The 21,826-nt window shown below is 43.6% G+C and overlaps 1 protein-coding gene across 1 annotated transcript in view; it reads left to right on the top strand.

Annotated features, from left to right (window-relative positions):
* The window catches only part of LOC124775508 (probable cytochrome P450 49a1), a 148,323-nt gene that overhangs the window by 101,621 nt on the left and 24,876 nt on the right, over nucleotides 1–21,826 (top strand). Inside the window, exon 8 of the mRNA XM_047250344.1 lies at nucleotides 6,891–7,060. Within this exon, the coding sequence (XP_047106300.1) occupies nucleotides 6,891–7,060 (170 nt within the window). The remainder of the gene's footprint in view (nucleotides 1–6,890; nucleotides 7,061–21,826) is intronic.

Below are 21,826 nucleotides of genomic sequence, written 5' to 3'. Positions count from 1 at the left end.
AAATTTAAATTCCAACAGGATAATGCATGCAAAACTGTACTTGTCTTTTATTATTATTCATTATTATTGATTATCATTTATTAACATTCATTATCATTTATTATCATTTGTTATCATTTATTATCATTTACTATTATTTATTATTATTGACCTGCCTCCACTAGAAGATTACCTCCAAATTCAAATTCCAACCTGATAATGGCTGCAAAACCTCACCTTTGTTTATTATTATTCATTATTATTTATCATTCATTATCATTTATTATCATTTATTATTATTTATGTTCATTTATCATCATTTATTATTATTTATTATTATTATTATTGGCATATCTCCACTAACAGAAAATCGCGCCAAGTTCAATCATTTATTATTATTTATTCAATACGCCTGATTTTGGCGGCAAGAAAGCTATTTCCGTTACAATCATAACAAAAAATCGGTCACAAGTTCAAATTCCAACACGATAATCGGTCACACATACTAAATAGGTCACCTCATCGCACTAAGTTTGAATTTTCTGGTAGTCACTTATTGTTTGACTCATAAGCTATCAAAATCTCGTCAAATAATAATAATAAACTGCACTTCCACTACTCTAAGTCAATTCCTGTGAATTCGTGGGAGATGGACTGAGGTATTTATTTCAAACAGTATGGTCATCACTAGTTCTCCAACATCACATCTTCGAGATCGCAGCAGCATCCACCGTGCTCGCTACGAGGTCTGGAGTCCAACTGTGTGTTAGTTCGTATCTCAGCCACCCGAGGACGTCGCCGTGACGTCATTTAAGATGGCGGCAAGAAAGCCAATTGGGTCATGTCCACCAAGTTTGAATTTTCGCGGTCACTTATGCTTCCGCCGCTAAATTATTAAAATCGCGCCACTTGTACTAACCTAAGTCACCAGGTGGGGAAATGACTCTTTATTTCAGGCATTACGGTCGTGCAGGTGTGTTCCAACTGACTTCGAGATGGTCACACCACGAACTCCAGAGCCCAAAAGGTTTAGTTCACGTCGTTGCCAGCAGAGGTCGGTCGGCGATAGCCCACGCGCGCCGCTGGTCCAGCCAGCAAGCCACCGCTGACGTCACAAGCGCCACTCGGCCGGTCGGTTCGCGATCCACCACGCGGCTTTGTGGAACAAGCAACGCCCCGCCACACGTTCGTCGCCAAAGTTGCTTGTTCGAGAGGGGAATCTGCCCTGACGTCACACCCGTCGATAGGCCAGTCGCAACCTGCTTTGCTGGTCAGTCAAATCTGGCCACGCATTTCTAAATCAGCACCCGGACATACATTATTAAAATCGCATCACTTTTACTACGCTAAGTCACAAGGTGGGAAAATGACTCTTTTATTTCAGGCATTACGGTCATGCAGGTGTGTCCCAACTGACTTCTCCATGCTCACACAGCGAATTCCAGAGCGCAGCTGACGGACATGCGGCCGGCTGAGCCCGCTCCATCGGCAGCTCCCTGGCCGGCTGACGTCAAGCGACCAGCGGTGCCCGCACAGTCCAGCGCCCGGGCACCGCGCCACGTAGGCGGCGAGCGGCGCCTCAGGGCCCCGCCACAAACGGTCAGCCGCGCTCGCCTCAGAGTCCGGCTACGTAAACATCTTTCCATGCCCGCGAGCACTGAACACTGGACAGGATGGAACCTGTCGACCACGTGCTGGACAAAGGACACGTTCCACCCCAAATTTATTTCTCTGAACGGGTTCGAACCTGCTAATACCTACCTCACACAACCGCTCGAGATGTTTGGAAAGTTCTATCACGTGACACGCTGAAAGCTATATCGGTCCTAAAGTTCGCAAATTCCCAGCACCGACGGACAGGAACCGACACGCTTGCTTTGTCCAAACCACCCTCACGCCACATACCGCACCACCAGCACGTGTGATGGAGCACAAAGGACGCCCTCAGCCCCATAAACTTTGCAATTCAAGACCGATAGACAGGAACCGACACGCTCGAACTGGAATGTTTTTTCTACCGAGTTGGAGACTTCCTTGACGTCACAACGAGCGATCGACCACGTGGCTCTGTCAGACAAAGAACGTTCTCACTAAGTTAACTGATCACATGATTCTCATTATTCAGCCCACATGCTTCGATTATCTAATCCAGGATCTTGGCGAAAACACACGTCTGTACACATGAGCCATCGCGCGCACCTAGCTTAGTACCTCCGCAAGTGAATCTAACAAAGTCCGCATGACTATTGAATTAATCTGATCAATTAATTAACCTCTCTGATGCGGAAAACTGCCACGTCCACCTAGACTTGGAATCAATTTTCGCCACTGCCACACCCACATGGACTTGAAATGAAATACCGACCACCACGTCATTTTACCCACCCGTGTTCATTGGCTAACATGTACTAATGCTTGCTTCCGTTTACTAACGTGCACTAACGTGTACTAACCTACATTAACTTATATCACATTCTGTCTATACAAATAAGCCAAGCTTCAATTCTGATTGTCAGTTCGTGTTTCGCTACCAAACACTAGAAAATTGTGGCAAACGAAGCCACTAACCTAAGTCACCTGTGATGACTCAAAATCGTCTGCTTTGCCTCTCTCACACACCACGAGCGCGAGACCGCCCACATCACATACTGGACCTTTATACTCGCGTCGGATATACTCCTCTATAAATATTATAGCTAAACTATGACCCTAATACTGTTGTTCAATCCACACGGTCTAGCATATGGCCAGAGCACACCCCCAGTACCTAAGCCGAGAACATTGCTCGCCCCATCTTTAGGTAACCGCTGAGAGACGGAGATATGCTGCAATCACATTCCTCGCGCTTTCGTAGTTACTCACCTCAGCAATTCGATCTAACAAACCCTCTAAGTAGAAAAAATAACAACCAACTCGAACTCTCTCATATTCTATATCGTCCCACAAATACTTAACATACATTTTATTTACGCATCGAGTATACCTATCACTCTCATACAAAAAACACTCGCCCTGATATACCTGGTATCATGTTGCACAGTCGTCAGACATGCAAACAGCTCCTAATTTCAGTGCACAATATCAAACTGCTCCTAAATAATGCAGTACACATAACTGTAAACACCATCAGTACTCGTAATCTGTCCAAATAACGCATAGCAAAATAACTCAACAGATGCGCGCAATCAACCTGTCCCTCACTAAGTCACACGTCTGACAGCTCTCTGTTCGACCCCTCAAACATGACTTGATGACAGCCACATTCACAGCTAACACCTGAGTAACTCATACCACCTACACGCCGAACATGACTATCCAAGCCAGGCCACGCGAGTCGTCTGTCACCGTCCTAACTCAGTGCGGTCCAACACACATGTTAAGGCCGCATTCCATTGCTTGCCGGCCTATATGTGACACACCTCCACCTTCACGTCCGTTGTCAGAATAGCCTAGAGCCAGTTCACACACACACCGTCCACACACATCCCAGCGCTTCTCTCCCCTCACAATCTAAAACGATCATTTGAAAATTGGAGTGTATGGATCTGTAAGAGCGAACTTTGATGTCCTCTAGACAACCGAATAGTGAAGTAATAGTATGTGTTGGGCGGCTTTGGTGATCAGGTCAGAATTTGAGAAGATGAATATATTTGGCAACAATGCAGAGTGGCCTGGCACCCCCCTTGTTCCCCTACTGATAACATGCAGAACAAAAATGTTCCCAATGTTACCTGGCCTCTTATACAGTGACGGAACAAAAAATCGCAACACCAAGGAGGAGTTGTGCGCGTAACCGAAAGTTGGTAGGCATGTTTCTACATCTGATAGATGATGTCTGTTCCAATTTCGCGTCAGTCGCGTGAGAGTGGCGCTAGTAGCGCCACTATGAGGATGTCAATCAGGTGTACTTTTGACCCGGGCCCCGGACGACCACGTGGCACTACCGAGAGGGAAGACCATCGTGTTTGGCATTTGACTCTGTCACATCGTACTGTATCTACAGCAGCAATCTGAGCAACAGTTGCCACGATAGTGGCACAACGGACTGTTACAAATCGGTTACTTCAAAGACAACTCCAAGCCAGATGTCCTGCACCGAGTATTCCATCGATCCCAAACCACCGACATTTGCAACTTCACTGGCGTCAAGCGAGAGCTCATAGGAGGGCAGGGTGAAAACACAATAGACTCCTGAAGTCAAGGCACACTAACTAGCTTACCAAAATATCGATAGTAATTAGAGTTGCGCTCTTCCATAACTACGGTTCAGTTGTTTTGGCACACTACACAAATGAAAGCCGGTTCTGCCTCCGTGCCAGTGACAGCTCCGTGTTCGTTAGAAGAAAGCCAATTGAGGACCTGCAACTAATCTGCCTGTGTGCTAGACACACTGGACCTACACCTGGAGTTACTGTGCGATTTTATATGACAGCAGGAGCAGTCTCATGGCTGTCCCTAGCACCCTGACTACAAAACTGTACGTGAATCTGGTGTTCGACCTGTTGAGTTAGCATTGATGAACACCATTCCAGGAGGTGTTTTGCGACAAGATAACGCTCGCCCACATACCACTGTTGCAACCCAACATGCTCTCCAAAGTGCTGACATGGTGCCTTGGCCTGCTCGATCACCAGATCTGTCTCCAATCGAGATCACAGATCTGTCTCCAGTCGACCACATGTGGGACATCACCAGACAACTCCAGCGTCATCCACAAACAGCAGTAACCCTCCGTGTACTGGCCCACCAAGCGCAACAGGAATGAAACTGCATCCCACAAACTGACATCCGGCACCTGTACAGCACAATAAATGCATGTTTGCATGCTTGCATTGAACATTCTGGTGGTTAACTCGATATTAGTGTACCAGCATTCCACATTTGGAATGACTTATCTTGCGCTGACATTAACCTGTGATTTTGCAATGTTAATTACTTAAATATGTTACCCAGACAAATGACTTCCCGCAATTTCATTATTCTGCGTTAATTATTTCTTGGTGCTGTGATTTTTTTCGTCAATTTATATCCTCACTCAGTTTGTTCACGGTTCCCTGCTTTCAGTTTGTAGAGGACGTAGTAATACACTGATTACATATGTAAAGAAATCTATCGATATGAGGTAACAACCGATAGGTATACAACACATACAACATGCAAGGACCACATGTACGACCTTAACTGACCCAAAGAACTAGGAAAACTACCGTAGTCTACGCTTACTTACGGTACTCTACAGCGGCAAACTGTAATATATCAGTTTATGGTCCTACACTAATGGCCATTAAAATTGCTACACTAAGAAGAAATGCAGATGATAAACGGGTATTCATTGGACAAATATATTATACTAGACCTAACATGTGATTACATTTTCACGCAATTTGGGTGCATGGATCCTGAGAAATCAGTACGCAGAACGACCACCTCTTGCCGTTAAAACGGCCTTGATACGCCTGGGCACTGAGTGAAACAGAGCTCGGATGGCGTGTACAGGTACAGCTGCCCATGCAGTTTCAACACGATACCACAGTTCATCAAGAGTAGTGACTGGCGTATTGTGACGAGACAGTTGCTCGGCCACCATTGGCCAGACGTTATCAATTGGTGAGAGATCTGCAGAATGTGCTGGCCAGGGCAGCAGTCGAACATTCTCTGTATCCAGAAAGGCGCGTACAAGACCTGCAACGTGCGGTCGTGCAATATTCTGCTGAAATGTAGGGTTTCGCAGGGATCGAATGAGGGGTAGAGCCACGGCTCGTAACACATCTGAAATGTAACGTCCACTGTTCAAAGTGCCGTCAATGCGAACAATAGGTGACCGAGACGTGTAACCAATGGCACCCCATACCATCACGCCGAGTGACACGCCAGTATGGCGATGACGAATACACGCTTCCAATGTGCGTTCACCGCGATGTCGTCAAACACGGATGCGACCATCATGATGCTGTAAACAGAACCTGGATTCGTCCGAAAAAATGACGTTTTGCCATTCGTGCACCCAGGTTCGTCGTTGAGTACACCATCGCAGGCGCTCCTGTCTGTTATGCAGCGTCAAGGGTAACCGCAGCCACGGTCTCCGAGCTGATAGTCCGTGCTGCTGCAGAGGTCGTGGAACTGTTCGTGCAGATGGTTGTTGTCTTGCAAACGTCCCCATCTGTTGACTCAGGGATCGAGACGTGGCAGCCATGCGGATAAGATGCCTGTCATCTCGACTGCTAGTGATACGAGGCCGTTGGGATCCAGCACGGCGTTCCGTATTACCCTCTTGAACCCACCGATTCCCTATTCTGCTAACAGTCTTTGTATCTCGACCAACGCGAGCAACAATGTCGCGATACGATAAACCGCAATAGCGATAGGCTACAATCCGACCTTTATCAAAGTCGGAAACGTGATTGTACGCATTTCTCCTCCTTACACGAGGCATCACAACAACGTTTCACCAGGCAACGCCGATCAACTGCTGTTTGTGTATGAGAAATCGGTTGGAAACTTTCCTCACGTCAGCACGTTGTAGGTGTCGCCACCGGAGCCAACCTTGTGTGAATGTTCTGGAATGCTAATCATTTGCATATCACAGCATCTTCTTCCCGTTGGTTAAATTTCGCGTCTGTAGCTTGTCATCTTCGTGGCGTAGCAATTTGAATGGCCAGTAGTGTATATCACAAAAATTAAACTATCAGAAAGTAAATATAGTCAGTTCATCACAGTTCTATTATAATACCGAAAAAATTAACTTCGCTTAGTCGCTACAAGAACTATCTGCACTTGTAAGAAATCGCCACTTGACGGAAGTAAGTGAGGAGACGACTTCACCTCTTGAAATGTCACGTGATGTTCATTTAGTGACGTGAGAGCTCGTCTTTCTTCTTTCTCAACGTTGTCCTCGTGGGCTGCGTGTGCAGACGTCCGTGGCGGCGGCGTCGACGCTGTACCAGCTGTCCCGCAACCCGGAGAAGCAGGCGGCGCTGCTGCGGGAACTGCGGCGCGCGCTGCCCACGCCGCGCTCACCACTCTCCGCCGCACACCTCGAGGGGCTGCCCTACCTCAAGGCCTGCATCAAGGAGACGCTCAGGTAATCGCCTCTCCCCACCTCCCCCACCTAGTGTAGCTCCCTGCCCTGAACTGTTGCAGTATTCCGAAATCAAATTATCTTGTGGCATTATTGGCCTGCAAAGCCACCTCAAGTTGTCTGGTCACCTGGTGCAAGTCTTTTTATCTGAACTGCGAGTCTTTTGTGATGAATCTGAGATGAAATGATTAGGACGACATAAACACCCATTCTCCAAGCGAAGAAAATCTTACACCCGTCTGTGAATCGTACCTGGGAGTCCGCTATCCGGAGGCAGCGATGGAAACCGGAAGACCGCGAGCACTGGACACCTGTATCCTATTGAGCTACGATGGTGCTTTCAGAAAGAAGGATGAAGTTAGATTCTTGACGACCAGGTCAATAGAAAAGGAGCACTGTTGAAGGCGTGGAAGGCAGAGGCAAGGATGCAGCCAACTCGGCATTCGTCTGCAGCGATTTTGAGAAACGAAGGAAAATGTACATCAGGAAGGCCGGATGGTAAATTTGAACGTCGTTCCACACGAAAATGAGTCCAGCACCTCACGCAGTTTTTCTTCCCACTCCGTGTGTCTGGTTACAGGATGCAAGTGCTGCGCACCAGCAGTGCATTCTTGGACCAAATCATGTACATGCTCGTGCGTATTCACTGATGAGAAACAGTTGTTGTTGGTGCTGCTGTCGTGGTCTCCTGTCCGAAAATTAGTCTGATGCGCCACGCCACACTAGTCGGTGCTGTGCTAGCCTCTCAATTTCTCCTTAACTACTGTAACCTACATCCTACATCCACTTGAACTTGTTACTGAAGTCAAGCATTGGTCGCTGTACAATTTTTACCCCTCGCCCTCAACCACTCCAACAAAAAAATTACAGCGTTAATGATATCTTGGTATCTCCAGGTGTGTCCTATCAACCGACCTCTTCTTTCAGTCAAGTTGTGCCATAAACTTCGCTTATCCCTTATTCGATGCAGTACCTCCACATCATTTATTGGATCTACTAATGCTGATCTCCAGCATTCTACTTTACCATCACATTTACTGTCCGTGATTCTCTTTCAGACAAGGCTACACTCCAGACAAACAATGTCATAAAAAAAACTTCCGAATACTTAAACTTATACATATCAAAAAAGTTTTGCATCGCTCCTGTTCCCAGAACTCCTGAAGATAGACGTTGTCTGTCGATATTGTATCACAGACACAATCCCTTTGACTGTTCAGAGATGTCACTAAACCCGCCCAAAGATGTAAACAGCCATGCACGACCAGAGCCTGTTAGACGGAGGGGGTCCTACAGAAGATCAGTTCCAGTCATTTCACCAGGAAGGAGGTACATTTCGGTTGTTGTCTGTAGTTAAACCATGCCTAAACGGTCAATACCGCGATTCGATCGCGTCCGAATTTTTACTTTGTGCCAGGAAGGGCTCTCAACCAGGGAAGCGTCTAGGTGTATCGGAGTGAACCAAAGTGATGTTGTTCGGACATGGAGGAGATACAGAGAGACAGGAACTGTCGATGACATGCTCAGATGGTCCAAGGGCTACTACTGCAGCGCATGACCGCTACCTATGGATTACGGCTCGGAGGAACCCTGAGAGAAACGCCACCGTGTTGAATAATGCTTTTCGTGCAGCCACAGGACTCAAACTGTGCGCAATAGGCTGCATGATGCGCAGCTTCACTCCCGACATCCATGGTGAGGTCCACCTTTGCAACCCTGACACCATGCACGCTGTACGGATGGGTCCAACAACATGCCGAATGGACTGCTCAGGATTGGCGTCACGTTCTCTTCGCCGACGAGTGTTGCATATGCCTTCGACCAGACAATCGACAGAGACGTGTTTGGAGGCAACCTGGTCAGGCTGAACGCCTTAGACGCACTGTCCAACGAGTGCAGCAAGTAGAGATTCCCTGTTGTTTTGGGGTGGCATTATGTGGAGCCGACGTACACCGCTGGTGGTCATAAAAGACACTGTAAGTGAATGCCATCCTCCGACTGATACTGCAACCATATCGGCAGCATATTGCCGAGGCATTCGTCTTCATGGACGACAATTCGCGACCTCATCGTTCGCATCCTGTGAATGACTTCCTTCAGGATAACGACATCGCTCAACTAGAGTGGCCAGCATGTTCTCCAGACATGAATCCTATCGAATATCTCTGGGATAGATTGAAAAGGGCTGTTTATGGACGACGTGATCCACCAACCACTCAACGTGACCCACCAACCACTCTGAGGGATCTACGACGAATCGCCGTTGAGGAGTGATACAATCTGGACCAACAGTGCTTTGATGAACTTGTGGATAGTATGCCACAGCGAATACAGGCACGCATCAATGCAAGAGAACGTGCTACTGGGTATTAGAGGTACCGCTGTGTGCAGCAATCCGCACCACCACCTCAGAAGGTCTCGCTGTATGGTGGTACAATATGCAATATGTGGTTTTCATGAGCAATAAAAAGGGTGGAAATGATGTTCATGTAGATCTCTACTCCAATTTTCTGTACGAGTTCCGGAACTATCGGCACCAAGGTGATGCAAAACTTTTTTTAATGTGTGTATGTTAGACTAACTGAGTACCCAGAATCGCCCAGGTATGTACTTCAATCTTGTTAGTCCATTTCCTCCTTCTCCCTCTGTCCATCTCCTCTTCCCCCTCCGTCTGTCCATCTCCTCCTCCCCATTGTCTGTGTCCATCTCATCCTCTTTCCTTTCTCTGTCCATTCCAACCTCCACCTCTTCCTGTACGTCCCTGTCTGCGAAATTCGTTGCGAGTAGTTTTAGAAATAAAGACAATAAATTAAAACGTCACCCATGATGTGGCATTTTTTCACGCATCTCAGTGTTTATGACCTTATATGTCCCGTACTATGTGTCGTACAATGATATACTTATCTGGGTACATTCGACGGTATTTGTAGATACTGTCTGCAGAATGTGTTGCAAATACAGTTAGAAGCAGAGAAGCAACAGATTTACGCGTCAAGCATGTGCAGCAATTTTTCATGCATCTTAATGTTTATGACGTCATATCTCCTGAACTATGGTAGGTAGGTGGTTCATACCGCCACAGCACAGGGATTGTTGCCTGACAGTAATGGATATGTGTACTAATTTTGGTTGAAATGGGTCCAGTGTTTAAGGTGGAGATGTGGAACATACACATATACGTACGTACATTTTTATAATGTGTATGAAAGTTAACCAATTCTTTTTTTATAGAAATACTTCTTACTGTTGCCAGTCTACATTCTATATTCTTCGGTCATCATCAGTTATTTTGCTGTCCAAACGGCAAAACTCATCTACTACTTTTAGTGTCTCACTTCATAATCTAATTCCCACAGCATCGCTTGATTTAATTCGACTACACTCCACTAACCTTGTTTTACTTTTTTTATGTTCATCTTGTAATTTCTTTTCAAGACACTATCCATTCCGTTCAACTGTTCTTCCAACTCTTTTCCCTTCACTGACATAACTTGCAACGTCCCCTTTTTATCAATTATACACGACTGTCCTTGACCTGACACACAATATTTTTATCGCAACGCAATCTGACTTTCAAAATTTCCTACTAAAGAATGGCCCTGACAAACATTAAACTATACCTTCCACAAATCACTTACCTCACAAAAATCTTCGCTGCTCAAGCTACTGCAATACAGCGAGCGCCACTACTGCCAGCTAAATAAAAGATCAAACTACTGAAGGCACTGACTACTGATAGGGATAGTTAGCAAATGAAAGATATTAACAGAGAACAAACAATGTATTTACCTTGATATCATCATATATAAATATATCAGTTCATGAAAAATTACAAAACTCCGCCATCTCTCTCCCCACATCCACCACTGCTGGCCGCTCACCTCCAACTGCGCAACGCTACGCGCTGTTCACATCCAGCTGCCGCTGCCCAACACTACAATGGCAGACAACAATGCAGACTAGCGACAGACTGCACACAGCACAGCCAGTGATTGTCATACAGAGGTGGCGTTACCAATAAAAAACCTAAACAGCCTACTTACATAGAGAAAACATAAACAGCCTACTTACATAGCCCCCATGCTCCCCACAAAAATTTTTACAAATGGTGTTGGGCACTGGCCAATACAGATTTGACGAAAATTTTTCACAATTACAGTAACAAAGATATAAAATGCACACACTTATTGATACAACGTTGGTCAAAAGCTCAAATTTTCTCACAGTCCCTAAAGACAGTCCTAATCGTACATAACAGGAGAATAGCAGTGTTTGTCTCAAAGTCTGAGCAGTAAAAGAAAATGCACACGGAAGTAGTGGATTTCCATGCAGTCTTGAAGAAGTAGTGTTGTCCTTCCAATGGAAAGACAGTGCTGACTCTTGACATGCTGACAGATAATGGGCCACAACAGAGCAAACCCACAGCAGAGTCAGTCGTAGTTTGGAAGAATATTGGTAGGTAGGTCATCACAGAGCAGACCCACTGGAGTCCTGGTAGAGATTGTGGTATTGGTGGGCCACCAGAGGTGCAGACCCACTGTAGTCCTTGTAGAGATAATGGTATTGGTGGGTCATCAAAGATGCAGACCCACTGTAGTCCTTGTAGAGATTGCCAGCAGCCATCTGTTGCGATTGTGCAGGTGCACATTCACCACTGAAGAGTCTTGCGGACAATATAGCAAGTCCATAAACCACCACTTGTGCACTCACAAAGTTTTTGGAATTGTCCTTAGAACGAGCAATGCTGTTATCCAGTCCCTTGCTGAATCATTAACACACATGCAAACACTATCAGTCCCTACTTCTCACATATTGTCCATATACTATGACCAACAGAAACGTGTGCAGTGAAATGTAACTTAATTGGAAGAACTGGTAACAATTACAATTTTATAACATAAGAATACAATTACAAAGGTACAAAATACATCATTAAAAACATAATAATACAGATAACATTTGTAGTACAGGCTTTACAAAAGAATAGAAATAGACATATACGTCAGTGTTACAGGAATTATGACATGAGTACATACATAGAAGATCAGAATAACTTGCGAAACATCAACTTCACACATGAGCATTTAAACAGAATGAATAATGTCTAAACATCTTTACAAAGTAAATAACATATTATTAATGCCAATTATATTTGAGGATAACAGTATTCCTCATCATAGTGAATGTAGCTTAATATTAAAAGAGAAAAAAAATTCTATGAAACTACACAGAGACAGGAAGAAAACAAATACTCAAGGGTACACAAACACATAGTGGGATAACACCAATAGGAAAGGACAGGGTTCGTTTTCAGTGTAACATGTGGTACTGCAGTCCATCCCAAAACTTCATTCTGTAGATCTTTCGTCTTATTTCAACCTTTGCTTCCACCAAAAAAATCTTATCCAAGCATGCTTTCTGTATTCTGTTCATATTTCTTTCAAAATAATTATTTCTGATTGTACAATACTCATTTGGGCCCAAATCCTTTTTATATAACTTCGCAATGCATTCTTTACCTATTCTCCATAGTCAGTTTCTCATATAGTCTACCCCCTCTTAAGCTAACTTAAATCTACTGAGCTCAGATGCTAAACTAAGGGACGAGGCAATGCAGCATCACATAACAAATCAACACAAACAGCAATGCAAAAAATGCAAATTGGCAAAGCTAGCAGCATAAATGAGCAAAAGTCAAATTCAATAACCCTATGCCTGGCAAACAGCAGCAACTTATACCTAAACATGACATAGCGCAAGCAGAAAAAATATTACACTAAACAACAATGCAGATAAGGGAAATGTATATTCACATCTTAATGTCTATGTAATTAAAGTGGTGCACCACAAGAAGTTATTCTACCAAAAAGTTACCAATTACTTGAAAAGAAAATTATGAATGCAGTTACTAGTTCCTTCTTATTGTTCTCTCCATTCCAAGTGCTCCTTTTTTAAAGAATGTGGATCATAAAATAATTATTTAATAAATCTGTTGACAGAAAGTGTTCACATTAGCAAATGCATTTTATTTTATAAAAGCAATGCTGCAACACAGCTGGAAACCAGATATCAAGTGAAATAAGCAACTACGAAAAGCAAAGTATAAAAATATCATTCAGTAGTCATGTGACATTTCATAAGTTAGTAGCTCTCAACTCTCGTAGAAAGACGCTTGTCGTAATCAGGTGTGCAGATGTACGAATATTTCCCATCAATTCATAAGCATTTCAGTAATTAGCACAAAGTGCGAGTAATCATATGTTTTCAAGTAACGAGGGTGTCGCATTAGCGATGAAAGGCGCACCCTAATGGCTTGTTCTCCAGGTGTTTGACACGTCCCATGTCCCCTTTTTTTTTCTACCTGTGCCGCTGAAAAGGGCTCGCAATAATGGCTTTTTCTCCAGGCGTCTGACACAGCTGGGTGCCCGCGACGCATTACGTGCAGGTGGTCACTTAACTTTCGTACAGAAATATTTACCGCTACAGTGACAGTCATATATACAAAATTTCACAGGTCGAGAATTTACTTTGCAAATGTGTAGAAACAAAATCCTATGAATATAACAGTGTCCAAAAAATGTTCAGTAACATTGTGATACATTCACACATGATTCACACATGTCATAACTCTTAAAGTACGATTCTTGGTTTCCAACATCCTTTTTCACAAGTCAAGAGTCCCTACCCACTATTCATTACTCCTTACCTTATTACACATATACGTATCCATCGACACTCGTCAATATTTCGTCATTATAAATATGAAGCATATTCAAATAACTCATATAGCCTCAGCCTATTAATCATAAACATACCTCAGCAGCATAATACACATCGTCGTCGTAAAAATAACATCATAACACCTCAGTCAAATCTCAAAATCGTCGTAGCTTCCTCCAATAATTAAAAAAAATTCTCTGCTCATGTCAAAAGTGTCATCTGCCTCAAAAGTACTTTAAAAATCATGAATCCATACCAAATACATCATTCAAAGCTCTCATAGTATCACAATGGTTCCGAAAAAATATGAACAGTTTACAAAGTACAGACAAAATACAGTTTCATAAGTGTGAAGTTATCCAACTGTATAATTGCGTAAACATGTGTCACTGATGTAGTAAAATAAATGTTTGTCTCTCTCAGTTAAATAATCAGATAGCTGTGTAATTTGTGTGTTAGAGAAATATGGTACCGATGTGTAAAGTTGTATAAGCAAATACCATATTAGCTAGGGTTCCTTGTGGTTGCCACACACATGGTACACAAAGTAAGCGTGTACCCCCCCTGAGGATTAATGTAATTATACTCCCAGGTGTTACAAATTACCGCAATGGAATGAAATGTATCACGGAAAACTTTCTTTGTAATTAAAAAATCTTGAAAAATAAATGGCTTAAGTACAAAATTAATCACTCAAATACGTGTACTGTAGCGCTAAATGTGCGTCTTGCTGCAACATAATCTGTGTGGAAGTGTCGTAGTTATCGTCCTCCGAAAGCTAAGTTCTGCAGAAGCCAATGTACTTACCACATGATAAACAAAAGTGAAATGCTTTGCGTATAGATGTCGTAGTTATTATGCTTATTGGCGTGATGAAGAAAGTACTGTACAGTAACGTAATGTTGTGCCACGAAAAAGGCTGTCTCATTGTTGCTATACCACAAAAGTTACTACTAAAACATGTTTTTCTTTCCAGAAGAATTCAGAAAACTGTGCAGATATAAAACAGATACACCGCAAAAGCAACATTGTAAATTGTCACTCATTAGTAGCGTCGTGATAAAAATCGTGTAGCTGTCACATAAACTAACCTCTGTGTCATCTGGTATCTCTCAGAAAGCACTTCAAATTCAGAATGTATTTTCAAATAAACCAAAATGTTGCATTAAAATCTCATTAGCAGTACTTGTAAATGTTATTTTTCTCGGAGCCAGCCGGCGCACGCGGCTGCCTGCGGTGCGAGTCATTGTCTGTTCCTTTGTTGGCGCGCGTCGTTATTGGGATTTGGAGACCTAACTTCTACAAATTCACGTTGTCGAAAGTGCCCTGCTCTGTTTGAATCCCGCCAGTTCTGATGCAATTCAGGTCTGTCGTTATGTCGGTAGTTTACATAGTTTCTTGTTTGTCGGTCATGTGGTGGAGAATTTCTCCCTGAATTGTAACTGCGCGCTGAACTGTTGCGTCTGAAAGTATTCTGTCTCCCTTGAGAATAATAGTTCTGGTTACCATATTGTCTGTTTCTATGATTGTTTCTGTCACATTCATTACTTCGGAAATGCGATCTTTCTCTGTAACTATTACTCTGCCAGTGGTTGTCATATGGGTGGTGTCTGTTTTGGTCACGATTTGTGTTGTGAGAATAACCTTGTCGCGTCCAGTTATTATTTCTTTCATCGCGGAATTGCGACTGATGTGATCTGTAATTGTTGTGCTCCTGTGTTCCGCGATTGTCAGTGTCAATTTCTAATTCTTGTAACAGTCCCTGAAATGCTTCAATGTCGTCTTTGCAACGCCCTGCCAAAATAATGTGTCGTAAATGTTCAGGTAATTTGAGTAAGCAAATGCGGATGAGTTCTGAGGGGCTGTATGGGTTTGACAGGTACTGATTCTTGTGCAACATGTCTTCAAAATATTTCATAAGACTGGAAAATTCAGATTGTTCGAAACGTTTCATCATTATGATGCTATGTTTTACACGGTCTTGTGTAGCTTGAGACCAATATGCTGAGAGGAAGGCATGGTAAAACTCTCCTTCACTGTGGCAATCGTGAATTACCGATCGCATTCTTACAGCTGGTTCATTCTCTAAGTAGCCACACATAAATTCTAATCTGTGCTCTAATGACCAGTTGGGAGGAAAACAATGAGAGAATTGATGGAGCCATGCTTGTGGATGAACGTCGTTCCCAGAATTCTTAAATGTTTTGAATTTACGTGTAGTAATGAACAGCTTATAGTCAAAGTCATCATGTCGGCGAGTCGCATATCGGTCATTGTTATGTCGTTTCGGCGGTTCCATTTCAAAATTCGGTGCACCTTGCCAATTTCTTTCATAACTTCCGAAGTGTCCTGTGTTATTATTTTGTGGTTGTTCCGTATTTCTAAGTCCCTCTTCCCGTATTGGGGCGCGAGTGTCCTCTGAAATACGTAATTCTTGTATTACCTGTGTCAGCTGATCTTGTACTTCTCGGATTTCTCTTTTGTACTGTGTATTGATTTGATTTTGATTCTGTTTGAATTTTCTAATTTGTTCATACTCTTCTGTGTCAGTGAAGGCTACAGGTCTTGTGTCATTCAGATCATCATCTACCTTTGTAGATAAGTTAGTGACCTGATCCGAAAGTTCGGCTACTTTCTCCGATAGTGAACACATTTCCTCAGTGTGTTTTTCTGAACCAAGTTTCAGAGTGTCCATTTGTGTTGAAATCGTATCTACTGTGTCCTTTAAGTTTTCCTGAGTTATTGCAAGTTGCGTAACCGAATCGGTAGATGCAACTGAGTCAATTTTAGCCCACAAGGTCTCATGATTTTCATGAACAATGGCTTGCAGTTCTTTTGTGGCTGCTTCGTGATTCTGTAATGCATTTTCATGTCCTTGACCTGACACACAATATTTTTATCGCAACGCAATCTGACTTTCAAAATTTCCTACTAAAGAATGGCCCTGACAAACATTAAACTATACCTTCCACAAATCACTTACCTCACAAAAATCTTCGCTGCTCAAGCTACTGCAATACAGCGAGCGCCACTACTGCCAGCTAAATAAAAGATTCAAACTACTGAAGGCACTAACTACTGATAGGGATAGTTAGCAAATGAAAGATATTAATAGAGAACAAACAATGTATTTACCTTGATATCATCATATATAAATATATCAGTTCATGAAAAATTACAAAACTCCGCCATCTCTCTCCCCACATCCACCACTGCTGGCCGCTCACCTCCAACTGCGCAACGCTACGCGCTGTTCACATCCAGCTGCCGCTGCCCAACACTACAATGGCAGACAACAATGCAAACTAGCGACAGACTGCACACAGCACAGCCAGTGATTGTCATACAGAGGTGGCGTTACCAATAAAAAACCTAAACAGCCTACTTACATAGAGAAAACATAAACAGCCTACTTACAAACTGAACGTTACCTTTCAGAAGCAAGTGCTCTACTGACTGAGCTGTCCCGGACCAGAACGCAGTTTTAATCTGCCAGGGAGTTTCAGACAAGAGCCATTGTGGGAGATATATCATTTTAGTCGACTTTACGTTGTGTTAATGTGAGTAACCTGGACCAACAGATTCTAAGGTGGCCCTAGCAACAACAGTAATAATTCCGAACTGAGAGCTCATGTAACATGTCTGGTGGATTGACCTAAAATTATGTAGATGTTTTCGAAGCCTACGAGTTTGACTACAGAGGTCACTGTTGCACTACTAGCGCCACGCGGAAGATACGTTAGACGCACCAGAATGCGTGCGTCTCAAAGTTAAAGATAAAAATTAAAAATCTCTTCCGAGTACTGTCGTTTCATTAGAAACGTAAAATCCGTTCGGTATACCTCAGTATTGTGGTCTGTTCGTTTTGTGTGGTCTGTTTCTGTATGAAAAACGGTGAACAAGCACAGAATCCGCATAAATGAGCCTGTAAAACAGACCAAATCTAGTACTCACGTTGGTCAGTGCACCAGACCAGCAGTCGTAATTCGCACAATAAATACGATCCGCATCTGTCTAACCTCCCTCTCTCGTAACGTAGCTTACCAGGCATTATTCTGAAGGAGCATGTACAAACCTAAGCCCTTGTATCCGGTCCCACTGCATACTTTCACCATTTGTTTTCATTCACATCCTCCATTTCTTCTTCGACCTACATCTTGCGAGACAACGGCGACAGTTATTGTTTTGAATATAGTTTTATCTTTCTTATCTTTCCACTTTTGTCGTTGATATAACAGCCCAAATGGGTTCCACAGGATTTACAATAGCCAAATTTGACCACCGAGGCATCAACGTGAGTTCATTATAATGCTCCTCAAACCACTGTAGCATGGTCCTAACTCCGAGACAAGGACAATTATGCTGCTGAAAGATGGCATCGCCGTCGGGGAAGTCTTCAAGCATGAAGGGATACAGAAGTATGTATGTATTAAACTGGGGACCTAGAAACGACGGAGAGGCTTCGTCCTGCCATAGCCCTCAGTGGTTGACAACCCCACAACAGGCCACAGCAGTCCACCCTCCCCACCGCTGCCCCACACTGAAACCAGGGTTCTTGTGCGGTTCGGCCCCCAACGGACACCCCCTTGAATGTCTCATACCAGACGAGTGTAATCCTAAATGTTTGCGTGGTAGAGTAATTATGCTGTACGCGTACGTGGAAACAGTGTTTGTGCAGTAATCGCCGACACTGTGTAGCTGATGCGGAATTAGGGGAACCAGCCCACATTCGCCGAGGTAGATGGGAAGCCGCCTTAGAAACCATCCACAGACTGGCTGACACACCGAAACTCGACACTAATCCGCCGGGCGGATTCGTGCCTTTGCACTCGGGAAGCAGCGCGTTAGATTGCGCGGCTAGCCGGACGGAAAAGGGATGCAGATGGTTCGCTGCCGTCAGTGTTTCTTCGATTACTACCACAGGTCCCATGCAAGAACAGAAGAATGTTTCCCATAGCATAATACTGCTCCCACCAGCCTGCATCCGTGGCGCACTGCACGTATGGAACCTAGATGACAGCGTCTTGGGAGACGACCGTCGACGTAGTGTAGCAAAAATGTGATTCCCGCGACGAGCCGAAACGTATCCATTGGTCGACGGTCGATTCCCGATGCTACCGTGCCTACTATAATCGTAACAGACGATATCGCTGGGTCAACATGTGAACACATAGCAGTGGTCTGCTGTGGAGATCCATGTTCAACAATGTACGATGAACCGTATGCTCCGAAACACTTGTCCGTACACCAGCACTGTGCTTTCTTGACAGAGATGCCACAGATCACCATCTATCCCACTTTACAGAGCACTCAAGCCTCCGAATCATACGTTCTGTAAAGAGTCGTGGACGTCCAACCATTTAGCGTCTAGTGGTAGTTTCACTGTCCCTCTACCTCCTTTCGTAGATGCTCACGACAGTTGCACGTGAACATGCGACCAGCTTCACAGTTTTCTACATACTAGTTCACAGTCTCTGCGTAATAATAATCTGCACTTTATCAAAGTCTCTTATCTCAGCCGATTTGCCCATTTGTAGCCCATACCTTTGGTAGGGTGATCCCCCGTCGGTGTTTGCACCGCTTACTGTTACAGCGTCACGTGCCCGCGACGCCACCAGGCGGCATCCAACGTCGCAATGGGGATTGGAAATAATCATTATGTTTTGACTTTTCAGTATATATATATACAGGGTGAGTCGCGTAAGACGTAACACCTCCTTTATTCCGGGGGCGATTGCACGTATCGGCGTGCGGTTTTCGGCGAATCATAGAGGACTATGGGGCACATAACGTTGGTACATGCACAATAATCACAACGTTTATATTGTCCCAGATAATGAGGCAAGTATACGTTTTTTAAATGGCACGCTATACTTTTTTTTACCATCATTCGAACGCTCTGGAAAAGATGCGTATAGCGATGTAACGCATGTTGCTATTGTGATTCAAACTTTGCTTAAAAGAGGGCGGATGAGGATGTACCTACGTAGCGTAGGCCGTGCATGCTGCATGCATAGAGCACGGCAACTCGGCCTGCGGGTCGCGCGAGACGTGTTTACAGTCTGCAGCCGCTTCCGACCGCCTCGACCTCCAATCGCACAATATTTCCCAGCGTCTTTTAAGCGAAGTTTGAATCACAATAGCAACATGCGTTACTTCACTGTACGCATCTTTTCCAGAGCGTTCGAATGATGGTAAAAAAAGTACAGCGTCCCATTTAAAAAACATGTACTTGCCTCATTATCTCGGTCAATATAAACGTTGTGATTATTGTGCATGTACCAAAGTATGTGCCCCATAGTTGGCTATGATTCGCCAAACACCGTTTAACATTTTAATGTTCGGATGATAAGTTGTCGTCTCTTTATCTAAGAATATATCATGAATGCAGCTAGCCGCTATCTTTGTGTAATGTCTTGTCTGTATAGACGTGTATCTGTTGCCTTTAAGATCCCTTCACCTTCACACATAAATCTATACAGTAAAGTAAGGCCCTCCCAGTTCTTGGCTGATCCGTGATAAGACAGGCGAAAAATTAGACTAATGGAGGATTAATAGTATTATCTCTATTTTCATTCGCTCTCTCTCTTTCTCTCCTTTATCTGTGTGCAGTTTTTAATATAATATTTCATTACGTGAAATCAGCCAAATAGGATCTTTGGTGGAGTCCTTCGTCTTGGTAAACAGCGGCTGGCTTGCTGTAAGAGATCTGTACATTTATTATTACTGTTAAACACTGCAGTCACTCGGGAGAATCAATCGTTTGGACAATTTGTTCCTTTTACGAAAGATTGCGAATTCCAGACGTGTACGAAGCCTTTTTGGTCGATTTAACACAGACTCAGTGAATGCAGGCTCTCTTCGACACAGCTGAAACTTCCCCACTAATTACAGGGCCAACTTGATCATCAAATGATTCAGAAAAAACTCATTCGTTCCTTCACTCCAGAACAAAAAAGTCACAAACCTTATTTATGGAGGAAATGGTGTATTAAATCCATCTACATTACATGTCCAGATCTCCGGTGATTCCACGCCTTAATTATTTTCCTTTTACGGTTTCTTCTCTTCAAACAAACCGCTAGTGGCACAAATGGTAATTGGCTCGCTTTAGCGAGAAGAAAAGCAGAATACGTATCTCTCAGAAACACGTCAATCCCTCAACAGATACTCCAGAAGCTGCCCTAGTTACCACTCTAACAACCATGGAGAATGCATATATGCATCTCTGTTATTTCAAAGAATAAACGGACTAGAAAATACTTTAGCGTCGTCGAGCTGTCGCCGCATATATTACGAGAAAATCAGATCAGATAACTTTTCCAAAGTGAATGAATTTGTATGGTTTGATTGAAAATGATTAATTGGTGCGTGGTAGAGGGTATTTTCTGTGGGGACATTACAACCGCTTGTCGATACGTGCAATCGTCCCCGTTATAATGGGGGTGTTACGTCTTACGCGACTCACCCTATATATATATATATATATATATATATATATATATATAGAGAGAGAGAGAGAGAGAGAGAGAGAGAGAGAGAGAGAAGAACAAAAAGAACAACACTGACAGTGAAACATGACGCTGGATACCCAAATTACCGGAAGATTATAATTCTTATTACAATGAAATCATTCAAATGGCTATAATTTGACATGGAGGCGCTTTTCACAGTAATCAACACAACCGTGGAGTACAAATTGCCCCTCCAATTCACCCCCATTATCCATGGAATTCTTAACATTTTATTCTACTTTATCGACCTGGAACGAAAAGTATGTTGACAGGACTCTCGACTGTAGCCATCCTTTTTTCTTATACTAATTAGCGCAATGGACTCTTACAAGGGAACCTCCCCATCGCACCCTCCTCAGATTTAGTTATAAGTTGGCACAGTGGGACAGGCCTTGAAAAACTGAACACAGATCAATCGAGAAAACAGGAAGAAGTTGTGTGGAAGTACGAAAAAATAAGCAAAATATACAAACTGAGTAGTCCATGCGCAAGATAGGCAACATCAAGGATAAAGTAAGCATAGGTGCGTCGTGCT

Source organism: Schistocerca piceifrons, chromosome 1, assembly GCF_021461385.2.
Source record: "Schistocerca piceifrons isolate TAMUIC-IGC-003096 chromosome 1, iqSchPice1.1, whole genome shotgun sequence".
Lineage (NCBI taxonomy): Eukaryota > Metazoa > Arthropoda > Insecta > Orthoptera > Acrididae > Schistocerca > Schistocerca piceifrons.
This window is presented reverse-complemented; position numbering and strand designations above follow the sequence as displayed.